This window comes from Columba livia, chromosome 14, assembly GCF_036013475.1.
Source record: "Columba livia isolate bColLiv1 breed racing homer chromosome 14, bColLiv1.pat.W.v2, whole genome shotgun sequence".
Taxonomy (NCBI): Eukaryota; Metazoa; Chordata; class Aves; order Columbiformes; family Columbidae; genus Columba; species Columba livia.
In genome coordinates, this window is record NC_088615.1 from 7,008,142 (window position 1) to 7,020,540 (window position 12,399).

General features: G+C 59.8%; 2 protein-coding genes across 6 annotated transcripts; both read right to left on the bottom strand.

The window, feature by feature from the left end:
- Positions 1-505: 505 nt before the first annotated feature.
- Positions 506-3,528, bottom strand: GPX3 (glutathione peroxidase 3). The gene is made up of 5 exons (XM_005503383.4): positions 3,228-3,528; positions 2,014-2,167; positions 1,652-1,769; positions 1,377-1,476; positions 506-1,290 (listed from the first exon to the last, which is right to left on the bottom strand). The coding sequence occupies exons 1-5, from the start codon at positions 3,312-3,314 to the stop codon at positions 1,066-1,068; spliced, it is 684 nt and encodes a 227-aa protein (XP_005503440.2). The 5' UTR covers positions 3,315-3,528; the 3' UTR covers positions 506-1,065.
- A 4,935-nt stretch (positions 3,529-8,463) lies between these two features.
- On the bottom strand, positions 8,464-11,145 carry SMIM3 (small integral membrane protein 3). 5 transcript variants are annotated; one of them, XM_065029770.1, is made up of 2 exons: positions 10,117-10,273; positions 8,464-9,497 (listed from the first exon to the last, which is right to left on the bottom strand). In XM_065029770.1, exon 2 carries the CDS (start codon positions 9,494-9,496, stop codon positions 9,317-9,319), a length of 180 nt encoding a protein of 59 aa, XP_064885842.1. In that variant the 5' UTR covers position 9,497; positions 10,117-10,273; the 3' UTR covers positions 8,464-9,316. The 5 variants fall into 5 exon arrangements, with proteins under 5 accessions (XP_064885842.1, XP_005503444.2, XP_064885843.1 ...); XM_005503387.3 differs by lacking the exon at positions 10,117-10,273 and adding an exon at positions 11,122-11,145 and having other exon boundaries at positions 9,086-9,497; XM_065029771.1 differs by lacking the exon at positions 10,117-10,273 and adding an exon at positions 10,937-10,960 and having other exon boundaries at positions 9,086-9,497.
- Between the last annotated feature and the right edge of the window lie 1,254 nt (positions 11,146-12,399).

The following is a 12,399-nucleotide window of genomic DNA, read 5'->3' on the forward strand; positions in this document are numbered from 1 at the left end:
TAGCGAAGGGAACTCAACCCCTGCACAGGCACCCCAGGATCTACTGCCCCAAGTGCATGCCCCCCACCTCAGCCCCTCACTCCCCCTTTTTCTGTCCTGCCACCTTTGCCAGGGCAGGGATACCCCTGCTCCCCTTCTGTCATTCCCTGCAGCACTGCCCGTGGCACTGGGCTCTCAAATTTTACTCCAAGATATCAAACAAACAAAACCCAAAACACCTATTTCATGACAGCAGGGGAAATGACACCCTGGCATGTTCCTTGCCAGGGCTGGTCCTTGGTCTCCCCCTCCCAGCCCTTTTTTTCCACACCATGCTCTGCACTAACCCCTTCTCCCTCATCCTCTCCTCCAGTGCTGGGCTGTGATGATAAATCTGTGTTTGCAGTTGCCCTAAAAAAAATGTGAGGTTTCTTCAGCTAGGAGCCATCCCTCCACTCTGGTATCCCCAGGTTGACTGCTGTGCCCCCTACTCTTTCCCCCGACCCCTGGCCAAGAAGCAGGGCTGTGTGTTTGCAGAGACTTTATTTGGCATTTCTATGGCAGGGGATGAGGGGCTGTGACTGCACCTGGCTGGGAGAGGAGCACGTCTCTGCCCCGGGAGCACGGGCAGCTTGAATGCACTAAGAGCTGCTCCATGCCCGGCAGGATCGGGCCGGGCCCGCCCCCTGCCGGGGGCTTTCGGGCCGAGCCTTCATGGAGACGGGGTCTTCTGCTCCGGGGGCGGACAGCCCCTGCATCCCCTTGCTGCCTGGCAAGGTGGGATGGCAGAGCGGGGGGCACAAGGGGGACAAACTGGTGGCCAGGAGGAGATGACACTGCTGGGAGTGGAGCTGGAACACAGGATTATTGGGAAACATCCCCCTCCAATCCCTGAGGTCTCTGCCACCAGGTGGCCCAGCATCCTGGCTGGCGGGTGGCAGAGAGCAGAGTGATGGAGGGGGGCGTGTGCCAGCTTGCTGCTGGGGAGCGTCCCAGGAGGGGATGGGTACAGGGAGCAGCCTTGCAGCAGCTGGGGACGTTGCAGGAAAAGGCGAGAAGCTGCCTGCAAGTTGGTGGCCCCAGCCTCTACTGGCCCTGTGGCAGCGGCTGCTGCTGCTGCTGCCTCATGTAGGCGATGATGTCGTTCTTCACAACGGCGATGTTGGCGCGGTGGTACCAGCGCATGACAGGCACGCCGTCGGGGCCCACCAGGAACTTCTCAAAGTTCCACTTGATGTCGTGGTTCCGAAGAGGCTCCCAGAAGAGGTTCTTGGGGTTCCCAAACTCCTCTGCCACCGGGGGACAGGAGTTCTGCAACAGGGGACCAGTGCATCACTGCCTTGCCAAAAAACAAGCTGAGTGCTGCCTCCCTCACCCCCGTTTGCCATGGCACCCACCTTCAGGAAGGTGAAGACCTTCTGCTCCTTGGCCCCGTTCACATCCCCTTTCTGGAAGAGCTGGAAGTTGGGGACAAAGCCACCACCTGGCCGGACATACCTGCAAGGGGTAGGTGGGCAGGAAGTTGTGCAATGGGCAGCTCTCAGTGCTGCACCCCAAGTTCTGTGCTTTTGGGGGTCACAGCCAGCAGGAGCCTATGCACCTGCTGCCTGGCTGAGGACCCCAGCCCAGCTGGGTGGGTCAGGTGCCCTGCAGCCCCCACCACAGTACTCACTTCAGAGCAGGGAGGATCTCCGAGTTCTGGCCGGGTTCCTGCTTTCCGAATTGGTTGGAAGGGAAGCCCAGGACGACGAGCCCATAGGGCCCCAGCTCGTTTTGTAGTGCATTCAGTTCTGTGTGTGAGCAGAGCCGGGGTGGGTTACGGGGGACTGGACTCACCCACACAGCTGCACTGACCCCCTCGGAGCATCCCCAGCCGTGCCCAGTCCTGGGAAGCAGGCGTTACCCCTTCCCCTGCCTCCCCTGGGCAGGATGGACCATGGAGACCTGCTGAGGGCTGCATATCTGGGTGACACCGCCTGCTCCTCAGCTGCCTGTCCTGTCCCCTGGGGTGCCCGTGCCCCATGGGACGCTTACCAAGGTACTGCAGGGTGAGGCCTCAGTATGTGGCCACGTTGACAAAGAGAACCATCTTCCCTGCGTAGTTCCTAAAGGGGATGTACTCGTCCCCATCGATGGTCAGAGCCCCGTAGTCGTAGATGGTGCCTGGCACTGAGTCGTAGCATTTCACCTGTGGGGTGAGGAGCATCCAATGGGACCAGGCTGGAGGCTGCTGGCCGCCCATACCCCCTGAGCAGCAGATCCATTCCTGGCGTTGACTGATACGGTAGCTGCCAGCATTGTGTCTCCTGCCCTGAGTGCTGCTGGCAGCAGCCCGGCTCCACCATGCCAAGGTCATGGTGATGGGACAGGCTGGCTAGCACACGCACATGCGTGTGCACAAAGGATCAGCACATCTGGCTGCAGCTGGAGGGATGTTTACCCAGCCAGGATGAGGCAAGAGACTGGACAACAGCCGGAGGTGGCGTATTAGCACAGGGGGAGACCAGCCCCAGCCCCTCTGGGCCCGAGAGGGGCAGGGGCAGCCAGGGTGCCTGGGAGCCGCAGTGGGTGCTGTGCCATGGCCAAGCCGGGCCCAAGCAAGAGACGGATTGGGACTGGATCAGACCTGTGCAGTGAAGGGCTGGGGTGGAGCAGCCTCTGCTTGCAGTGCTGCAGGGGTTAACCCAGGGGAACCCACCTTCTGTCCCCATGAGGGGACCCAGGCTCACGCAAGTGTCACCGAGGAGCTATTTTGGGAGCTGGCAGGAGGTAAAGTCATAGGGGCTCTGCCTGGAGAGTTTGTCCTCCATGGGCCGGCCAGATCCTGGTAGCAGGGCAGGGAGGGTGGCTGGGGGCTGGGGGTGACTGTAACCCTGCTCTCTGCCTGCCGAGGTGTGGGAACACAGAGGTCCCTGCACCCTCCAAACGTGGTTGCACCCCCCTGGACACTGTGCATGGAACAAAAGCCCCATGTTCTGCCCCTATGGGGGCAATGCTGGGGGGGGCAGGCTTTGTCCCACTCTGCCCCAACCCCAGGACAGCAATTCCCCCTTTGTAAGAACTAGCTCAGAAAAACACCCCACATGATCCAGCCACTGGGACTGGGTGGGGGGGGGTCACAGGGCCACTGTGCCCCACTCCTACCCCTGGGAGTTCTGCTGCAAGCCTTGGGGACAAGCAGGTCCCCAGGGTGCCACATCCCATCCAAGAGCCCACCCAGTCCCATGGGGTCTCCCCCACCCCCTTACCTTCTCCCTCTCCTGGCTCTGTCCCGGCTGGACAAGCCCAGCCAAGAAAAGGGGCAAAATCCAGGCGCTGCGGGACCAGCCCCCCATTGCAGGGGCAGGTATGGGGTGTGGACACCCTCCTCACACCCCCAGGGGAGAGTGGTGGCGAGGTTGAAGGGAGGGGACACCTCTCCCTGTCGCCTTCTGCCACCTCGGAGCCCGACAGCGGAGAAATAGCTGCTGGGCTGAGCGGGGGGGGAGCCAATCGCCGGTGGAAGGACGGACTGACAACGGCGTTAACCGTGTGGGCCCTGGGACGGACACGGCGCCAGCCGTGCGGGGTGTTTGGGGAGGAAGGGGGGTGGCAGTGCCGTGGCAGCACCTCGGTGTGACAGGGATGTGGCACACACGCCAACACACAGGGCAGCTGCATGTGCTCAGGAGTTTATACAACACATTATATGAGCCAAGGACTTGGGGATTAAAAACCTGTAGGGTGGGAGAGATGCCAGGCAAATGTCCCCACCCTGTGCAGGGCACCCAGCCAAGGTGACATCCACCCCTAGCAGAGTGCTGGGACCCGAGGAGCAGGGACTGAACCGACCCAGCAGCATCCCCAGGGAGGCTGAGCTGGGGCTGGCGTCCTCCCCTGCCGTGGCTGCGCTGCGCAGGGTAGGAAGGGTTAATCACACTTCTCTCTTTTGCAGCCCTACAATTTAGGGTGCCCCTAGAAGCAGCCCTGGGGGGTCTGCTCTGCTGGGGCTGAGGGACCGTAGCCCCATGGGGACCCTGCTGTGGCCAAGGGCACGGCATGGCTATCCCTTAGCCCTTGGTGTCCCCAGGGGAAGGAGTTTCCAGGGGCCTGTTTGCATACTCAGGGAATGCAAACATTTACCCTGGGCTGGCTCCAAGGGAAATATCCATGGTGAGGTGTAAATTCTCTGAAATTCTGAAAAAAAAATTGATGGCAGGATTAACTGGCTGGAGGGGCACTGGGGAAGGGCTGCGGTTTGGGATGGCAGCTGGCCTGGGACAGAGGGCAGGATGGGGTGGCAGTGGGTGAGCCCCGGGGGGACCGTGGCTGTCAGCATGAGGTTTGGCTTTACTAGAAAGCAGGGCCAGCCCTGCCAGGGCACTGTCACTGAGCCAACAGCTGGAGATGCCACCAGGGAAGGAGAGCGGGGCCATGGGCTTGCGAGAGGCTGGGAACAATCTCCCATCCCGTGTCCTTTGCTGGCAGGAATGCTGTGTCCTGGGAAAGGTTGATGTTGTCCGGCTCTCAGGGCAGCCCTGGCTGGGAAGAGCTGGGGGTCAGGTATGTCCGCCAGGAACCTGGGGAACCCATGGAGCAGGAGAGCTGTGGGTCCCGCTGTCACAGGCAGTGTTTCCCAAAACTTTAAACCTACACTGCAGCTGGAGAAGTGGTTTAGCCCTGACCTGGCCTGGGTCCTCAAGCTGTGTGGGGTGCTCCCCCAGGTCCTGGCAAACCCCCAAGATGCTCAGCGGCTGCCGGGAGACTGCTCAGAGCCCAACACAACACCCCAGCGGCCGGGCTGGCCCCAACACTGCCCAGGCTCTGTGAAGATTTGGGGCCATGAGGCTGCAGCTCTGGGCCAACATGCTGCTTGCACCTGGCTGCATCCTGCAGCCGACAGGGACTGGTGCGTTCCTGGCACAGAGCCACGCTCCCTGGCATGGTGCTGTGCTCCCCAGATGCTGACGCTGCTGACCTTGGCCAGGGCTTGAGCCATCTCATGGGGCAGAGCTGGGGAACTGCTTGGGGCTGTGCTCCCTGCCCTGCTACTTCCCCCCACAGGAACAGTCACTGACTTCTAATTATATCCCCTAATTGCCTGTGTGGGGCTTTGGTGGCTTTCCCATGGTTAGCAGGGTCTTGGGGGCTGGGAGGAGCAGTATGGCAGACACAGTGGTGGCACAGCGTGGTTGTGTCCCTTTCACATGTCCCTGATCCCCACCATGCACAGGGAAAGGCTGAGCCACTCCTCAAGTTTATTTACCTAAAACCAAAGTAAAAATAAGGGGCCTGTTTCTTCAAGTCCCCTCTCCTTGGGTCCTGGTGCCAAACTGGCCTTGGTTGGGGTGGCAGACGAAGGAGGATTTAATGAGCGACAGTTGATTGACCCAATCTCTGCCACTGACCTCCCATGGGACCCTGGGCATGTCATCCAGTGTCCCCGCTATGCTGTGCCATGCCATGCCGGAGGCAGCATGGGGGAGTCTAGGGTGCTGGGAGCTCCAGCAAGACAGTTGGAGGGCAGCGTGCTGCTCCACCCTCTGGATCGGGGTCCTCCACCCCAAATGGCAGGCACACTGGGCGGGCTGACCCTCGCATGATCTTCCTTCCTCGGTTGTTTTTCCACCAGATCTGGGCTGGAGCCAGCCCCCGCCTGCTGCAGATGTTTGGCAGGAATCTGAGGGTGGGAGGCCAGGCGCTTCCAGCCCCCTGGCCACCGTGCTGCTGCTGCCACCAGCCTCCCTTGCTGTTCCCAAGCCATGGGCTGGGGGCTGCAGAGACCTTGCACCAGGCTGTAGGGCCATGATGAGCACAGGGAACGTGAAAAACAGTGGTGAGGCCCATGCCCCACTGCTGGCTGGGCTTGTCCCAGAGCCAAGCAAGGAGCTTCTTCCACGCAGAGCACCGGGGCTGGTGCCAGCAGCATGTCGGGGACAGCAGCGAGGGGTCGGGGCAGCGGCAGGCAGCGTTGTCCCGGCTGGCAGCGGTGCCGCTTTCCCTCTGTCAGCCTGGCGCAGCATCAGTCCCGGGGCAACCTCTGAACTTTTGTTCTGGGTGTGCAACGGGAGGAGAAAGCAAAACAAGCTCTGCCGGGCGAGAGGCCCCAGCTCCCTGGCGCCTGGCTCCCCACACGCCGCCGCCTCCGCAGCCCCCCAGCGCTCACCACCCAAGCCTCTGTGCTCCTGCAGGCGCTGTCCTGGTTTGACAGACACCTCCCCGCTGGGGACAGTGGCCAGCACCCCTTGGAGTGGGGACATCCCCTCCCCCAGTGCCCCCGCTCCTCCAGGCTATGGCTGTAGGTGCTGCCCCTTCCCCTTTCTCTCTCAGTCAGAGATTTGCCCCCTGCAGAAATGCCCCTGGCCCATTGCCCCCCATCCAAAGGGGACAGGGGCACACGGTGACCTGCTGCTGCTGAGCACAGGAGGGCAGATGGGTGGCTGCTGAGTGCTGCTGCTCTCCCCTCCGGCACAAGGAGCCCCTCCGAGTGCTCCGACCCCACAGGGATTTGCTCATCCCTGGGTCTGGGGAAGGACGAGCCCATGGTGTTTGCGAAGTGCTCCTGGAGACCCCACCACAGCCGGGAGTGCAGGGTGTGGTTTGGGATCCCACAAGCCTCCCTTTGGGGCCACAGGGCTCATGTTTGGGTCCTTTATCAGCAATTGCTCCAGGCGATGCTTCCCCCCACAGCACCCAAGATGTTCAGGGTCAGCTCTTGCTGCTGGGGCTCCCCACAACTTTCTTTATGAGCCACAGCCAGCATCCTGTGCCAGCCCCTCCACACCGGAGCTGCCAGCACACCCCCCCACCCCCAGCAGGAGCCCCAGGCTGGCAGCTACTCCTGCCATGTTCCAGCTCCCACCAGCACTGGCAGGCAAGGATCCCGGCAGACGCTGAATCACCCCGGCACCCGCACCGCGCCTGCCTGCCGCAGCGTCACCGCTGCTCGACCCGCTCCCTAACAGGCAGGAAAAGGCATTTTTCCTCAGCAAAACAATGTGCAAACACTGGCTCCAAGCTCCAGCACTGTTCAGGCACTGAAAACAGGGCTGTGAGGGGATTTGCTTGTCTTGCTCAGTCCTGGAGGAGCAATTTCTAACTCAACAGTGCACATCTGTCAAGTCCATCCCCTTCATTTTCATTATTTAAAAAAGACCCAGCTTCACCCTGCTCTTCCCCCACTGCCATTTTACCCTGTGCAGTTTGTTGTTGTCATGCGCAAACCCATCTTTCCAAGGCTTTGCAATGCCTTTCCTGGAATTGTTTGCCATGGGCTTGAAACTTCCCAGAAAACTTCTACCATGAAAAGAAACCTCTTGCACCCCCTGGCTGCTCATAGACAGGGCACAGGGAGGTGAGAACAGCAGGGACAGGGGGGCTTTGCGTGCTTTTCCTCGGGTGTTTTGCTCCAAACCAGGCTTTCTCCTCAAACCACTCCAATATTTGTGGCTTCTTCCCCATTCCTCTCATAGCAAAGCTGCTCAGCTTCGGTTGCTGGTGCCAGATTCTGATGGCAGTCCCCACACCCGCCAGTGACCCCAGCGAAAGGACGCCAGGGTAGAGTGTGGGGGGAGGCAGGGACAGGGCTGCCCACACCCAGCACAGCCCTAATCTCCTCCAGCTGCTGCTGCTGTGCTGTGCCAGCGAAGGAAGGGGAACAACAGGAAAATAACTGGTTATTTGCCTCAAACTCTGCAACTCAAGAGGGGATAGAGAGACAACAGCTCGAAACAGAAATGTATTTCTGGGCTGGCCAAGGAATACATGTCCGCGCCCTGCCCGGCACAACCGCAGCTCCAGCGCAGGCGTTTCCGCTCCCCGGGGGCTGTGGCCCCGTGCTGGGCTCCCTCCCCGGGGAGGGAGGTGTTCACGCAAGGTCCTGCTTCCCTGGGAATTGCCTGCCCCTCCAGCCCCAATGCCAAAAACAAACCCCGTGCTGGCTGCTGAGGATCAAGCTGCACAGGGATGGGATGCAGGGTTTCCAACACCATGGGGCTGCTCTTTCCAGCACAGAAAATGGGATCCAGCATCACCATAGCATTTCCCCACATCCCAGCCCGACTCATCCCATCATTCGTGACCTTTCCCGCTGTGAGTCACCGGGATGCCGGTTCAGCCCCAGGACTTATGCCACACACCAGAGCCCGGCACGAGGCTGGTGGGGGAGAGCGATGCCGGACGCCTGAGCGAGAGAAAAGCAGCTGTCGCTGCTGTCAGAAAGTCCCTGGGGATCCTTCCCTCTTACTGCCTGATGGATGCTGTCGCTCTCACAGCCAGATCCAGGTTTGCAGCCCAGGAGCGTGGGGCCAGCCTGGCACCGTGTCCCTCTTGCGAGGCTGTGGCCAGCAAGCTCAATGGCCGGGCAAGAACCCTGAGGACCTTGAGCCAAGGCAGTGCAGGGGGTCAGTGTGGGGAGGGTTTCTGGGGCTGCAAAGTACCTCAGATGATGCACATGTCCCCCAGACACCATCTGTAGCCTGGACAGAGCTACACAACACGCTCATGTGTAGAATAAATTCAATTTATTTTGGAGCAAGAGGCAATGTGCGAACTTGTATGGTCTCTTGCCACTGCCTGGGCATGAACCCCTGGGCTCCTCCCGCTTTGCCAGCCCAGGCGATTAGGGGCACACAGACCCTCACAGTGGAGCCGGCGTGCTGGGTGAGTGGTGGGAGCTCTTCCCATCTGCAGGAGCACCGAGCGCAGCTGTCGTATGGGCAGGAACTGCCCATGTTCCTCTGCCTTGCGAGACCCAGAGGAACCGAGCAGCCCATAGGGTTTTTCCTACAAATTCGGCAGATATCTGACAGAGGAGGAGCTGGTGCCAGCTGCACGCCTGCTGTGCAGCCAGGACGGGCTCTGGCACTACTGTTTATAGCTGAGTCTCTGAATGCATGACCAGAAGCCATATCCATCTTTCTTTGACCCTTCTTTCCCAACCACCTCAACAGCTGGAACTCCAAAGAAGAATAACTTTGCAGAGCATTTCCACTCCTTGCTGTTTGCCTGGGAGAAGATGGGGTTGCCAGCGAAGGAGAAATCCCACCTGTCTGCTTCACAGCAGTGACTTGTTTCTAGCTCGAAGCATCTGCAGTCACGCATCTCCGTGCTGGTGCCCAGGCTGCCATCTCCCCGACAGTCCTCGTGAGCTCGGTAAGTAAACAGGAGGCAAAGGGTTCACATGGTGAGAGCCAGCTACAGGGGCAGGTGTCTGGGTGCTGGGCCGCCCCGACTCCTGCCCCTCTCTCCCCAGCTCTTGGTGTGCACCATTGGGCTCTCCAGGGTCCCTAGCACAGGGTCCCATGGCTGTGGTCCCTGGCCCGCAAGCTGGCCATCCCTCGTCATCTCCGCCGCAGCCTCACACAATGCCATTGCGCGTGGGGTGAGTCCGTACCCGGTAGATAATGACAGCGGTGGCTGGGCAGAGCACCAGGGCTGTCATGATGAGAATAGTGGCCAGGATGATCAAGACGATGACCCAGATATCCAGGATGTGCTTGGGGAGGGCAGCAGGACCTGCGGGATCAGGGAGGTCCATCCTGCAAAAAAAGAGGCAGAGGGATGATGGGGAGCCCCCTCCATCCCTCCCATAGCCATAGGGGCTGGAGAACCAGAAAACCCCCTATCACACTGGGCACCCCACTGCTCTCCCGAGGGAAACCCCCACAGCCACCTCCAGCCTTGGCCTTGGGCTCTTAGAGAACAAAGGGCTTTGGTAAAAGCTTCCTCCAGAAGCGCCAGGATTTATAATGTGCTTTGATGCAGCTGGATAAAAGCCCAGGAAAAAAACTTCCCTGTTAATTGCTGCCCTTGTTGAAAGAGCTGCTAAAGCAAAGCCACAACCAAGCGTCCCACTGGTCACTCACGAGTGGGTTGCCAAGGGGGGGGAAGGACGGGACGAGGGCGGCCAGAGCCCCTTTGGCTTTGGGGGAACCTCGCACCTCCCCCCCGCCGCGGGGTGTCTCCTGCTGAGTCACGGAGTTAATCCCTTAATTAACAGCAGGGCTCCGGGGACACGACCGAGAGCACTGGGCTGCGACCCCCGGCCCGTCCCGCCCGCAGCCGCCCCGGGCTCCGGCAGCCCCGGGGGGAAAGACGAGCCCCCTCCGCGGGGGAGAGGCGGCAGCAGCGGTTCCCCCCCGACCCGCATCCCCGTACCTGCAGTGCTGCCCGGCTCCGGCGAGATGCGGCGGGAGCCCCGCCGGGGGAGGGACCCTCCGCCCGCCCCGCCCGGCCCGAGGGGGAGAGGAGGGGACGGGGAAGCGAGAGAGGGGGGAGGAGGAAGAGGAGGGAGGGCAGGACTTTTTTTCTGCACACGCACACTCCAGCTCATCCGCGCCGGGACGGAGTCCCACTGGGGAAGGCCATCCAGAGCTAGACCTGAAGGTCTCGGGTGCCAGGGAGGTGCCGTGGGGACATTTCACAGCCCCCCGGTCCCCTCCTGCCTCGCCAACAGCGGGGCTCTCTCGCACCCACTTGCCGTCGAGGCCAGGGGCAGGATGCAGAAACAAAACCTCCATAAACCCCCCAGTGAGGTGCCAGCCAGCTCCCCAGGGCTTCGGGACAGGCGTGATTTACGAGTCACAGCACAGAGCGGCCCCGGGGAGGCGGCAGACCTCAGCCCACCGGCTGGGAACGATGGTTCCACTGCCCCGTGGAATATTCCAGCCCATGGCCGATGCTGAACGGCAAAGCCAGCAGCCGCTATTCCCAGCCAGCCCCAGGAAGCGAGGTGGGGTGTTCTGCTCTGATTTTCCTTCTGGGACACAAGGCTGGTGTCACCTGCAGCAGGACCCGCGCACCGCACCCTTCATCCCCACATTTCCCGAGGAAACCTTGTAAAAAACTATTGTCTTGCCGATATAATAGGCTTAGGCCGGATCTTTCAGCAAAGCATATTTTTATTAACGATTTTGCAAAACTGGATGTTCTACCTCATGGTAAGCACACACTGAACAGGGCAAAAGCCAGTACTTACATTGCCCTAATCCCAGCTGCATATTCCCTCCCCTGTTCCCCATTGGTTGGGTACTACAGGGTTCACAGACCACCCGAGGCTTCCTGGATGCCTGCCTCAGTTTACCTCTTTCATTACTCCCATTCTAACGACCCTCCCCTTATTTATTTATTTCCATTTAAGGTATGGTTTCTTGGCTCTCTTACCTCCTCCTCCCCTGCCCAGCTTAACTTTTGACCACAGGAATCGAGTTGCATTCCGTGATCAGTGCCACAAGACTTTGTTCTACATTCAAGGTCTGATAGCTGGATGTCCCTCAGTCCCCACCCACTGGGTCAGGCCTTGGATCCACACTTGCAAAAACAACATTCCTCCTTCAGTGGCTCCTTAAAACCTGGCGGGTTCCTGGTGGCAGAAATCACTACTGCTGTTGTCAGATGAAAAGTGCGTGGGAGTTTTATCACAAGCGGTGGAAGATCCTTGCGGGCCAGGGTTTCCTCTGGAGCCGAACAGGCAAGCAGCGGACAGAGGCCAGGGGTTGACAGCTGGTGCTGTGCAGGGACAGACACAGCGGGGTGGGGACAGGGGAGGGACAGCATGCCTGGGAGCAATGGGGAGGTGTTTGCTAATGCAGACTGTCACCTCTGGGGACACAGCATCCGGAGACGTCATGCTTTTCTGCAGATCCCGCAATACGGGGGTGTCTTGTAAGGAGCCGTTGAAGGACAAATGTTGTTTTTACAAAGCTGGGGACCCAGCGCCTGACCCCAGCAAGGGGGAAGGACTGAGAGACATCAGACTCTGAATCTTTAATGTAAAACAAAGTCTGTTCAATCTAATCCCGGAATGCAAACTGATTACTGTATTTAAAAAGTTAAGCTAGAGGGAAGGGTAACCAAAGAGCCAGGAATCCGTATTTTAAATAAACCAATAAGGGGAGGGGGCTCTTAGATGAGTGAGACAGGTAAACTGAGGCAGGCGTTGGGTAGTCTGTAAACCCTGAAGTACCAACCAGTGGGGAACAGGGCGGGGAAATTGCAGCTGAGATTTGGGGGATACAAACAGGGGCTTTTTGCCCTATTATATTTGCCTGCCTTTACGTGGAACACCCGATCTTGCAAAATCGTTAACAAAATATGCTCTGCTGACAGATCCTGCTTGGGCCTATTGTATTTGCAAGATGATTGTTTCCTACAGTCTGTTGTGGTGGTTTGACAGGATCCCACCTTAGTGACCTGAGACCGAAGCGAAACCAGTTTTGGGGTATGAAGTCTGGCGCCTTGTGGGTTCACAGGGGAACGTGGGCAGCAAAGTGAACAAAGGCTCAGGGAAAAGACACGGGAGAACGTGTTACAAACAGCTCCGGGGTGTGCGGAGCAGCCGGGCTGGCGGCCCTGGTCCAGCTCCCCTGCGGGCACAGTGAGTATTCAGACACACGGCTGAGCCGGGACCCCGCTGCGGGCAGGGCAGGGCGGGACCGGGAC